Raw genomic sequence first — 13,207 nt, 5'->3', positions numbered from 1 at the left:
GGTCCAAGTCATCTCAAACCATCTTAACTGGAATTAGATCGGGTGATTGTGGAGGCCAGGTCATCTGATGCCATACTCCATCAATCTCATTCTTGGACAAATAGCTCCTGTATAAGATAAGGGTGTATTTAGGGTCATTTGGCCAATTATGGTCCCGCTAAGTGCAAGCCAGAATGGCACATCACTACAAAAAGCTGTGGTAAACCAACCAGCAGCATAGTGGCAACCGAACATTCAGGAACAAAGACACAGCAGATAGAAACAAAAATCTTAAATTTGGATTTACAAGACATTCTTCTTCTTTCGGATTTTCCCATTAGGGAACCACAGCGGATCATCCTTCTCCATACCCCCCTGTCCTCTACATCTGCCTCTTTCAAACCAACTACCTGCATGTCTTCCCTCACCACATCCATAAACCTCCTCCTTGGCCTTCCTCTTTTCCTCCTTCCTGGTGGCTCCATCCTCAGCATTCTCCTAGCAATATACCCCATGTCCCTCTTCTGCACATGTCCAAACCATCTCAATCACACCTCCCTCACCTTGTCACCAAAACGTCCTACATGCACGGTCCCTCTAATAAAGCCATTTCTAATCCTGACCATCCTCATCACTCCCAATGAAAATCTCAACATCTTCAGCTCTGCTACCTCCAGCTCCACCTACTGTCTTTTACTCAATGCCACTGTCTATAAACCATACAACATAGCAGGTCTCACCACAGTCCTTTAAACTTTCCCTTTTACTCTTGCAGATACTTTACTATCACAAATCACTCCTGCCACTCTTCTCCACCCTGCCTGCACTAATTTCTTCACTTCTCTAACACAATCTTTATTACTATGCATTGTTGACCCCAGATACCTAAACTCATCCACGTTTACCACCTCTTCTCCTTGCAACTGCACCACTCCACTTCCCTCCCTCTCATTCACACACATGTACTCTGTCTTACTCCTACTGACTTTCATTCCCCTTCTCTCCGGCACATACCTCCACCTCTCCAGGCTCTTTTCAACCTGCTCCCTACTCTCACCACAAATCACAATATCTTCCGCAAACATCATAGTCCACTGAGACTCCTGTCTGACTTCGTCAGTCAACCTGTGCATCACCACTGCAAACAGGGCTCAGAGCCGATCCTTGATGCAGTCCAACCTCTACCTTGAACCAGACTGTCGTTCCTTCTGCACACTTCACTACTGTCACACTGTCCTCAGACATGTCCTGCACCACCCTTACATACTTCTCTGACACACCTGACTTTCTCATACAATACCACAACACCTCTCTCAGCATCCTGTCTTACGTTTTCTCAAAATCCACAAACACACAATGCAACTCCTTCTGACTTTCTCTATACTTCTCCATCAACATTCTCGAAGCAAATATTACGTCCGTAGAGCTCTTCCTCGGCATGAAACCATTCTGTTGCTTACAGATGATCACCTCTTCTCTCAGCCTGGCTTCCACAACTCTTACCCATAAATTCATAGTGTAACTGATTCCCCTGTAGTTACTGCAGGTCTGCACATCTCCCTTATTCTTAAAAAAACGGTACCAGCACACTTCTTCTCCATTCCTCAGGCATCCTCTCACCATCCAAAATCTTGTTCAACAATCTGGTTAAAAACTCCACTGCCATCTCTCCTATATATCTCCATGCTTCTACCAGTTTGTCATCTGATCCAACTGACTTTCCACATTTCATCCTCCTAATCGCTGCTTTCACTCCCTCCTTACTGATCCTATCCACTTCCTGCTTTATCATTTCCACACCATCCAACCTTCTCTCGCTCTCATTTTCTTCGTTCAAACAGCTGCTTAAAATGCTCCCTCCACCTTCTCAACACACTCTCCTCGCTAGTCAACACATTTCCATCTCCATCCTTTATTGCTCTAACTTGTAGCACATCCTTCCCAGCTCGGTCCCTCTGCCTGGCCAATCGGTACAAATCTTTTTCTCCTTCCTTAGCGTCCAACTTCTCATACAGCTCCTTATATGCCTTTCTCTGCTGCTGCATCTTATTGTCCTGCCTACTTTTGTCATCTGTTTGCTGATCCCAATTCTGTTTCTCCAACCTCTTTCTCCTTATGCTTTTCTGCACTTTCTCATTCTAGCACCACGTCTCTTCGTCTTCCTTTCTATGCACAAATGTCACACCAATACCTTTTCTAGCTGTCTCCCTTATCACATCTGCAGTAGTTGCCCAATCATCCAGTACCTCTTTACCACCACTGAGCCCCTGTCTGACCTCTTCTCTGAACCTTACATTACAGTCCTCCTCCTTCAGTTTCAGACCAAAGGGCAGTTTTTTACAGATCTAATGTCTATTCATTGTGTTTCTTGTCCCAAGCAAATCTCTTCTGCTTGTTGGTCTTGCAAAATAATGTTTTTTTCTTTGCCCCAATTTAACTATGAAAGTCTGACTTAAGCAGTCCTCTCTAAACAGTGGATGTTGAAATTTGTCTGACATTTGAAATCTGAGAAGGATTTATGTAAATCTGCACGTAAATCTAAACCTTTTCAAAGGCTGGTATAAACTTATCCTCTGCAGCAGAGGTGGCTCTTGTTCTTTATTTCCTAGGACAATCCTCATGAAAATAGTCTCCACGTTATGTATCTTGTATCATGTACCCTGAGGAAACTTGAGCTGCGTCAACAACGCTTTGGGAACGCTTCCGCTTTGTCCATGCTCTGAATCATGTGTGTAATCTGTCCAATGGAAAGCGTGGCGTCACTAGCACGACTAGGAAGCTATAAAAAGTCGGCGCTAGCTTCAGACTAGGTTGTCCTGGGGTCCTTAGCATCCCAACGGGTCTCTGCCTAGTGATTGCCCCTCCACAGGTGCATGATGGTGGTTGAGTAGATTTTGAGGGTGGACAGAGCCCACACTTTGATGAACTGTTTTTGAAGGAATTCCATCACTGAGCCAACTGGGCAGTTAACTGGATCCAATCGATACAGATCACACCAACCACTAAACACACGCCTTCTTACGAGGGAGCTCTGGATTGGAGAATGGTCTCTACCACACCGCTCATGTGACCACACGTGATTCAGAGCGTGGATAAAGTGGAAGCGTGCCCAAAGCATTGTTAATGGAGCTTGAGATTTTTTTGGGTTGACTAACCTTTATTTCTTAAGATAATGATGGAATGTCTTTTTTTTTTTAATTAGTGTTTCCTTCCATAATTTGGATTTGTACAGTAGTTGTAGTAGTACTAATAGGATTATTGCCTCTGTACTCACCCTTTCCTCTGCACAAAATAACTAAAGAACATTAAGTAGGCAAAAAATGTCACAAATTACCTCTTGACAAGCACATCTGTGAATTGAAACCATTCCAGGTGACTACCTTGTGAATCTGATCAGAGAATGCCATAAGTGTGCCAAGCTGTTTCTTACAACACTTAATTTATTTTACACTACATAATTCTATATGTGTGTTTGGATGTCTTCAGTATTAATGTACATTGTTGAAAATAATTCAAATAAAGGAAAACCACTAAAGAAGGTATGGGCAATGTTTTGACTGGTTCTGTATATGCACAAAAATTCTTAAGTTTCACAATATTTTCTTCATCACAGGGTGAACCTGGTTTTCTTGGCCCCCAGGGTGAGCCAGGGCTGCCAGGACTACCTGGAACCAAGGTGGGTAAAAACAAAACAAAAAGAAAACCACATCACATCACTGATTCTGTGCTATACGATGCAAACTCTTAATGGAGAAATGAGCCCATTCTACATGAAAAAAAAAATTCCACTGTTCAGAAACATCCAATTATATGACAAGGGAACATCAGAATTTATTTTATAATTAAAGCAGTGTTCTGGCTAAAGCAGTATGTTCATTGGCTAGTTTGAGACTGAACCCGTGCCCAGTCTTTAGCTGTTGATTTTGTTTCCATGCTTCACATGTTTCAGGATTAACACAGGATTGTATGTGTATAAAAGAGAAATGTAAGAAATTGTTAGGAGAAGATCAAAACTGTGAAGTGAAGAAAAATGTGACAATGCAACTTTTAAAATAGTTGCATACCATAATAAACTATACTAAAAGTAAAAAAAGAAGATTCAATATTTACTGATTTTCCAAAAAAAAAATCATAGAGCAGAATCCTCTTTAGGGAACGTGTTAAAGCTCTATTTACAATCTTAATAGGGGTCGTCTTTTTAAGAAAAGGTTTTATAAACCCTTTTTTTTAAGAAGTAGAAGGGTTAACTGTCTGAGAAATCCTTTAGGAACCTTTTTGCAAGACTGTACACCTGGAAGAATGAATACAATTATATAGAAATGATTGTGCTAAGCCCATCTGTATTATTTAAATGTGTAGAGATATTTACAAGAGGCTTATAAGTAAGAATGAAATAATAGTCCCAGTAGAGTATTTTCAAAAATGTCTGTTTCAACAGGGAGAACGAGGAGAGCCAGGACTGCCAGGAAAGGGTGAACGTGGGGAGACAGGCCCATTTGGACCAAAGGTCAGTCTTAGCCACAACATAGTCACTTCGAAAGATGGAGCACTATGATTATCACTGATTACTAAAAAGTCCTCTAGACTCTTGCACATTTCCAGGTGTTCCCAAGACAGGGTTTTTGTTCCCCCCCTAGTGGCCATTTAATAGACAGGTCACATTTCTATTAGCCCATAAGGAAAAAACCTGAAGATAAATAGGGACATGGGGATCAAATAGGGTTCCAGCTGGCATATTTACATTTAACATAAAGGCTCTTATTCACATTTTGGTGTTAGAAGGATATAAATGACTTGACCAGACATTGCAAAGGAAATTACAGGCTTTGCATGAGATTAAGATTTGAGCCCTGATTCTTTCCCTTTTTCATTTACCGGTGATCTTTTCAAAGAGCAGTATGGAATTAAATTTTCGTATGGTAGGCTGGTTCAACAGGTGGTTTCTGCATCAGTTTAAAGAGTGGTATGACAAAATATAATAGGAATTTATTTTACTTACAAGGAGCCCCAAAAGAAAACTAAACCCTTCCCCACTTAAGAACAAGGAATTCCAGTTAAAATATTCAAACATCCATTAAAATACTATTTATAGATCAAAAGGCTGTAAGTAAAGCTGTGTAAGGAACATGTCTCTTAATTAGGTACCAGGTTGTGTTTTTTCAACCAAAATTAAATATTAGTGTTGGGGAGACTTCTATATTAGTGATTGCTCTTTACTCTAGGGAGCACAAGGCGAGCCAGGAACTCCAGGCCTCAAAGGATCCAAGGTCAGATAGTTAAGATTTTTCTAATTATATTAATACAACATTTGTATGATTTTGCATTGATAAAATTAGAGACTATTATGCTGTTTTACTATGATGTGTGTATTTTTTAAAAATTGTGACATCCCCTAAACCTTTGAAAGAAAGACAACTTATTTGGCTATTGTATATATCTTTATTGTTAAAGGGGGACACTGGAGACAAAGGAGATTTTGGACTTACAGGACCCACAGTAAGTATTTTAAATACAGATGGCATCTTGTAAAAAAATAAACATTTTAGATTATGTCTGAACAACTGAAGGTCAGTTTGAATCCAATTCACTCCATTAAATATCTCACCGTTTTTACTTTCAATCTTCTTGATTATTTAAAAGCAAAATGTACCTATCTTCAAGAAAGGAGCCTTAGAAAAATTGAGATATTACTTAGACTCACTGTTAAATAATTACATAAAAAAGTACACAACAAAAAGAATTCAATATTAACCAGTTACTAACTTTGAGTATATTAGAAAAAAAGTCATTACAGGCAAAATTATCTGAGAATATATTGCATTTAAGTGTCTATTTTTGCATTTCTTTCTAAACAAAAGTTAATCAAACTTTATTTTGAGGTTGACAATGACAGTGTTAACATAGTGAAGCTGAAATTAGTTTATCACAAATCAACAGTCAAATAAAGGCTTTTTGGTTATTTGTGGTTTTGGATTTTTGCATGTTGGATTTTCTAAAAATCGTAGCATGATTGAGATTCAGTTTGTTCACAAATTATTTATGTAGAAATAAATAGTTGTAGAATGCTTTTAATCTGATGCGACAAATATAGGAAAACTATGGGACAAATATATGTGGACACCTGGACACACCCATAAATGTTTCTATCTAAAGTTGGAAGCACACAATTAAAATTTCCCTTCACTGGAAATAAGAAGCTCAAACATGTTCAATCTTGACATTGCCCCTGTTAACGAAGCTAGGCCTATAAAGATTTAGACCTGCACAGAGCCCTGACCTTAACCCCACTAAACATTTTTAGAATGCATACCAGATCTCCTCACCCAGCATCTATACCTTATCACACTAATGCACTTATGACTGAATAAACACAAGTCTCCACAGTCACGCTTAATCTAGTGAAAGAGTGGAGTTTATTGTAACAGAAACAGTGGATTAAATCTGTAATGGGATGTTTCCAAAAGCAAATATTGTTGAACTGTTTAGATCCACAAACCTTGGACATATAATGTATGCATATTTTAAAGGTTCAGTAGTTAATTTATTTTATTATTGAAATAAGTATATACTTGATATTCTTGTACATATTAAACATTAAAAAAACAGCAGCAGAAATGCAACAGTGTAGTAATTTGCTTAGAAAACCATTTTGGGAATCTTCCCAGTAAACTTGTCTGCATTTGATCATTTGATAACCCTTCAAAACCCTGTTAACAGTCCATTCATTAATGACAAAATATTATCAAAGGGTCCAGCTGGAGAGAAAGGTGACCAGGGAACGACTGAAATAATTGACTACAATGGAAACATCCAAGAAGCACTTCAGGTCAGAATGCACAGTTTTTTTTAATTAGACATATTACATGTCTATTAGTTTTTTATGTGATTTAATCACAGATATCAGTGTAATCATTTTGATTTTGGTATGTATTAATAAAATATTTTATATTATTCTCTATGACAGTTGTTATCTGTTCATTGGTAATTTGTTGTTTGAGTATAAAATGCACAACATTCATTCAAACCTTTATTAGTAAATGTTATGCATTCACCAACACTTGGCATTCCAGCAAAGAGGGCAGACGTTCTAGTATTCTTATCTTCTCACTTCACCTAATCTAATCACTTTTCACTGCCTCCTCTCTGCCTACAGAAGATAACCACTATTACAGTGACGGTAATAAATCTCCGTCTTGTCTGTGTATATATCAATGCTGTACTTTGCCCTGCATGGACCCAAATCTGTCCCTATAAATGTTCTCCTCTGCTAATAATGGGCCTCACCTTGATGCTGAGTTACAAGTCTTGGCTAAAGACATTGTTCTAGATGTTATACATCCGTTTTAACATACCTTCTTGTTTAGTGTCATAATGAGCATGGTTTGGAAGTTACTGACACTTGGTAGAAGATTAATGAAGGTTTTTGTAAAATCAAAGGAAGAGTTTTGTTTTATTGGAGCAGTCATTGACCTCTTTAACCGAAATAAGAGGATAGGAAGGATTCGGGCCTCATTCATTGTACCTGGTTTGGGAAGTTGCTACTCATCCTGAAGCAGTTTATATTACAGCATTGCATCATTTATAAATTTGTTTAACAGTTACATCCATTTTGTCAAATAAAATTTTTGTTATTTGCTACCACATTAGATAATGAATAGAGTTTTGTTTCTGTATGTCGGTTATATAATGCCTAAAATACTTTTTTTTTTTTAGGCATTATTTATGTGCTTATGTACTAAATATGCAAATGTGTCACGTGTGTGTTTGTGTTTAAAAAAAAAGAACACGAGGAATCATTTTTACACACAAACCCAACAATAATTTTTATTCACTTTCCAGTTCATTTAGCAGATAAAAAGAAAGCATGTACATGCACCTTCCTATTTCTTTTTTGATTCTACCATGTTTTCCAGTACTGTGTGACTTTCTTGAAACAAAAATCTTTAATTGATGCAGGAGCACAAGTATTTTTTTGCCTGATTTGTAAAATATTCACTGTTAAAGATGATGTACTTTTAAGGCTATGAAGGCTATTATAAGTAAATTAACTTTGTAAATATGACTGCTATTGTCACCTGATTTAAAACTGTGTTGTTTACATGACAACTTCTTTTTTAACTAAATAAAAGAATAAACTATCACTGTTGGTTCAATAATTCCAGAGTGCTAGGTGTTCAATTCAGTGAATTAAGCAGTGCATAAACTCAAATTTGTATATATATAGACATTAGGTGCACATATATGCTTTACTTACCTGACACTGTTCCTGAAAATGTGTATAATCTATCACTATAGAATATATACAATGGACCAAGCAGTTTGGGTTTCAGATTTTTGGAAGTGTAAAGTTGTACCCCAGACATTTAGTATTTAGTGACTACAAAAGTAGTGGTTATCCTGGGGTCTTCTAGGGGTCTCTTGTTAGACCTTTCCTGCATGAGTTGATGCTTTTCCTAAATATAGGTTATTTTCAGATCTTAAAACAAATTAATTGACATTCATTCTAAATAACATTGAGTTTCTTGTATTTTTTTAACATTACTGATTGATGAGAGAAGTCAAAAAGATTTAATTGGTATGGATAAACCAGCTGCAATGAATGGAGCTCTGGAATAACAGTCGTAGATGCTTGCAAGAGATATATAGCTGGCTGGCATTCCCTAGTGTGTTGGAACCCTTTAACACATTTCTGTATAATGGATGCATAGTGTTGAGTTAAAGGTTGTTCATACTCATTTGTTTGCTCATTTGTTTGTTAGGGTCCCCCTGGGCCTCCTGGACCAGTTGGACCACAGGGCATTAAGGTATTAATAGAAGAATTGTCTACTAAATGACCAGAAGTCAACAAAACATAACAAATATAAGAGAAATGGCAACTACTTAGCATTATAAAATGTATAGGACCATGGAAGCATAAGTTTGACTACTGATCAAAGAAATTCAATATATTCTTTTGACAGGGTGATCAGGGCCCTCCAGGTCTACCAGGCCTTGATGGCGAGAGGGTAAGGCAAGAAACATTGGCAGTTTTTTTATCTCATGTAGTCCCTTTTCTGTGTAAATTATAACTAAGATTACCCCACTATATCATAATGTTGCAGCATTACATACATATTACATACATGTATACATATATATTCTATTTTTAGGGTCACAAGGGCTCAAAAGGAGACATGGGAATGCCAGGAATGTCTGGTGATAAGGGATCAGTAGGATTGCCTGGGGTACCAGTAAGGGTCACATATTTTTCCATTTACATATATATTATTACTTTTAAGTAGTATAAGAAAGTGCTGACTGTATTTAAAAATTAGAACCATGTTGATGATGATGATGTCTATGCAGGGTTTTAATGGTCAGAAAGGAGACAAAGGTGATGCTGGCCTGCCTGGACCACAAGGACCATCTGTAAGTTTAGAATACATTAGGGAATAATTGTATAATGCAAGACTGCCTCATGCACTGTATTTCTTGTTTCAACAGATTATAGGGCCTCCAGGGGCACCTGGTCCACATGGTCCTCCGGGTCCAATGGTAAGCCTCTGTGGTCATTTCTGAAAATTTTGCCCTTTGCTATGTCATTTTTGTGGATAAAGTAAACAGAATTTTGTGCACTTTCTTTTACATTCATAAACATATCATACAAAATTCTATTCAATAGCTGACACCTATTAACATAGTATATATGCAGGCAACATTTTGAAAGTTTTAAACTAAGGAAATAAAGAATTAAAAAATTGGCAGATTTTTTTATGCTTAGTAGCTTTTCAGTGAAACATTTCACATTTTCTGACTGTAATGTACAAATTATAGAACCTAAAAGATTTATTTAATTCTATACATACAAAATATGTTTATTTGTACACTACATATTTTCTATGCTTTTTTATTCTTGGTTCTTTTAAGGGCCCACATGGATTCCCTGGACAAAAGGTGAGTGGAAAAAAAACACCAAAAAAAAAACATAACTGAACATTGCAAAAATTCTTTCTTATGGAATGGTAATTATATTAGTAAGATGTATTTTGTATCTCAACCACCTAACATGGTTCAGGGTTTTGCTTAAGAGCCTGCCATGGGATATTTGGGATTTAAACTTATAACCATCCATTTACTAGCAGAGAACCATAACTACTGAGCTAGAGCTTATATCCTTTCATTGTCTACCCACTGGAATCTTTCTGACAACTGAAGCTAAGTAAACTTTAGATGCATCTTTCCCTGAACCAAGCATTGCTGCTCCTCTTCATTTAGGGGGAAGCAGGTTTGCCTGGTTTAAAGGGAGCACGCGGGGAGTCCGGGCATAAGGGTGACCGCGGACCCCTGGGCCTCCCTGTAAGTAGACAGAATAAACTATGCATGCTGTCATATTAATGCCAAAATCGAATCCCTGCAGCCTCTAACACAACATCTTCCAGCACAATTCTTTCATTCTCGATTCTCTTCTTACTTGTGATTTCTGTATAAGGCTCACGTCTCCTTTTTTCTTCTTCACTTTCAACATTGCTTGCTCTTATTTGCTTGTACTCCTCCTCTGCTGATGTCTTTTCTGGATACTGTACTTCCCACTTTGTGTTAACAACTCAGTTGACAGTTTTTTGGTCACCTCACAGTTCATCATGTACTAATCCCTGTCTTCATGTCACTCATACCTCCACAAACTCACAGGGAGCGTCTGGCTTGGATGGCAAGCCTGGATTAAGGGTGAGTCTTATGTAAACAAGCTTTATCCCCAAGATGCCTTTTCTCTTTAGGATTCAAAACAGCAAACTGGACAAAAGGTCTGAGGGGGACATCAGAATTAACAATACTCCAGTGCTCTTTTCAGGATGCTATTCGAATGCTAATTTTCAGTGTTCATACATACTTTATATGAAACATATCTTTCAATAAATGGTCAAAAATGCCAAACAAGATCCCTGTCTGTCTGCTGACGAGTGTAAAATTAACACCAAATTAACACCCAGTCATCTATTAACATATTGCCATTTGTCATTATCACTGTGTTTCTTTTGGGATTGGCTTCTGCATGGAAGTTTTAGGTCTTTTGTGAAATAAAAGCAAACGAGTAAATATATGCCAAGCATACACATTTAAAGTCATCATTATACACATGGTAGATGTATTATTTGCTTTGAGAATTTTGATGGAGAAGTATAGAGAAGGTCAGAAGGAGTTGCATTATGTGTTTGTGGATTAGGAGAAAGCGTACAACATGGTGCCGAGAGAGGAATTGTGGTACTGTATGAGAAAATCAGGTGTGTCATGTGAGGGTGGTGCAGGACATGTATGAGGGCAGTGTGACAGCAGTAAAGTGTGCAGTAGGAACGACAGACTGGTTCAAGGTGGAGGTTGGACTGCATCAATGATCGGCTCTGAGCACTTTCCTGTTTGCAGTGGTGATAGACAGGTTAATGGACCAGGTCAGACAGGAGTCCCCATGGACTATGATGTTTGCGGATGATATTGTTATTTGTGGTGAGAGTAGGGAGCAGGTTGAAAAGATCCCGGAGAGATGGAGGTACAGTTGTGTTCAAAATAATTCAACCCCCAATGCTGTAAATGGTTTTAGGGAATTTAGTGTACATTTGTAATTGTATTCAGAATGAAATCCTACAAGGACTTCTTAAAGAACCATATGCAACTAAAATGACATCAATTAGTTTTCTAATACAGTAGTAAATGTTTCTTTTGTGAATTCTTCATTGACATAATTATTCAACCCCTTAAAGACTACCACTCTGAAGAACAGAGGTTCAATGAAGTGTTTTCAATCAGGTATTGAAAACACCTGTGGATATCAGGGAGCAGCAATAAAGCCTAATAAGCACCAATTAGGCAGCTTTAAAATGACTGTGATACTCAGCTCCTTCTAGACATTTACTGGTGTGGTTACAAACATGGTGAGGTCAAGAGAATGGTCCAGGAAGACAAGAGAACAGGTGATTACTCTTCACAGGAAGGGCAATGGCTATAAGAAGATTGCAAAGATGTTAAACATACCAAGAGACACCATAGGAAGCATCATTCGCAAATTCAAGGCAAAGGGCACTGTTGAAACGCTACCTGGTCGTGGCAGAAAGAAGATGCTGACTTCGACTGCTGTGCGCTACCTGAAGCGTAGAGTGGAGAAAAGTCCCGTGTGACTGCTGAGGAACTGAGAAAAGATTTGTCAGATGTGGGTACTGAAGTTTCTGCTCAGACAATACGGCGCACCCTGCGTAATGAAGGCCTCCATGCCAGAACTCCCAGGCGCACCCCCTTGCTGTCCCCAAAGAATAAGAAGAGTCGACTGCAGTATGCCAAAAGTCATGTGGACAAACCACAGAAGTTTTGGGATAGTGTTCTGTGGACTGATGAAACAAAATTAGAACTGTTTGGGCCCATGGATCAACGCTATGTTTGGAGGAGGAAGAACAAGGCCTATGAAGAAAAGAACACCTTGCCTACTGTGAAGCATGGCGGGGGGTCAATCATGCTTTGGGGCTGTTTTGCTTCTGCAGGTACTGGGAAGCTTCAGCGTGTGCAAGGTACCATGAATTCTCTTCAGTACCAGGAGATATTGGATGACAATGTGATGCAGTCCGTCACAAACCTGAGGCTTGGAAGACGTTGGACCTTTCAACAGGACAATGATCCCAAGCATACCTCCAAGTCCACTAGAGCATGGTTGCAGATTAAAGGCTGGAACATTTTGAAGTGGCCATCGCAGTCACCAGACTTAAATCCGATTGAGAACCTCTGGTGGGACTTAAAGAAAGCAGTTGCAGTGCGCAAGCCTAAGAATGTGACTGAACTGGAGGCTTTTGCCCATGATGAATGGGCGAAGATACCCGTAGATCGCTGCAAGACACTTGTGTCAAGCTATGCTTCACGTTTAAAAGCTGTTATAACTGTAAAAGGATGTTGTACTAAGTACTAAGATTGAATGTCACTTGGGGGTTGAATAAAACTGATAATGATGTGAGCTCAGAAAAGACATTTGTGGTTATTTCATTATAAATGTTATGTTATATTTGTCTGACCTACACGTGCCTCTTTGATTTAATTGTAAGCAGGATGACTGAATGATCATAATCAATGTCAAACCGACCAAAACAATCAATTTCAGTGGGGGTTGAATAATTTTGAACACAACTGTACGTGCTGGAGAGAAGGGGAATGAAAGTCAGGAGGAGTAAGACAGAGTATGTGTGTGAATGAGAGGGCGGGCAGTGGAGTGGTGCGG

General features: G+C 38.5%; 1 protein-coding gene across 11 annotated transcripts in view; it reads left to right on the top strand.

The window, feature by feature from the left end:
- The window catches only part of LOC124387640 (collagen alpha-1(XXV) chain), a 164,410-nt gene that overhangs the window by 137,924 nt on the left and 13,279 nt on the right, over window positions 1-13,207 (top strand). For 8 of the 11 annotated variants that reach the window (XM_046852099.1, XM_046852104.1, XM_046852101.1 and 5 more), the window contains 14 exons: window positions 3,593-3,655; window positions 4,418-4,486; window positions 5,202-5,246; window positions 5,431-5,475; window positions 6,728-6,805; window positions 7,133-7,156; window positions 8,739-8,783; window positions 8,940-8,984; window positions 9,129-9,209; window positions 9,325-9,387; window positions 9,463-9,513; window positions 9,886-9,912; window positions 10,234-10,314; window positions 10,648-10,683. In XM_046852099.1, coding sequence (XP_046708055.1) covers window positions 3,593-3,655; window positions 4,418-4,486; window positions 5,202-5,246; window positions 5,431-5,475; window positions 6,728-6,805; window positions 7,133-7,156; window positions 8,739-8,783; window positions 8,940-8,984; window positions 9,129-9,209; window positions 9,325-9,387; window positions 9,463-9,513; window positions 9,886-9,912; window positions 10,234-10,314; window positions 10,648-10,683 — 753 coding nt within the window. The remainder of the gene's footprint in view (window positions 1-3,592; window positions 3,656-4,417; window positions 4,487-5,201; window positions 5,247-5,430; window positions 5,476-6,727; window positions 6,806-7,132; window positions 7,157-8,738; window positions 8,784-8,939; window positions 8,985-9,128; window positions 9,210-9,324; window positions 9,388-9,462; window positions 9,514-9,885; window positions 9,913-10,233; window positions 10,315-10,647; window positions 10,684-13,207) is intronic. The other 3 variants (XM_046852096.1, XM_046852098.1, XM_046852103.1) reach the window with 3 other exon arrangements.

The sequence above is a fragment of the Silurus meridionalis genome, chromosome 6 (assembly GCF_014805685.1).
Source record: "Silurus meridionalis isolate SWU-2019-XX chromosome 6, ASM1480568v1, whole genome shotgun sequence".
NCBI lineage: Eukaryota > Metazoa > Chordata > Actinopteri > Siluriformes > Siluridae > Silurus > Silurus meridionalis.
Note: the sequence above shows the minus strand (reverse complement) of the source record. Positions and strands in the feature narration are given on the sequence as shown.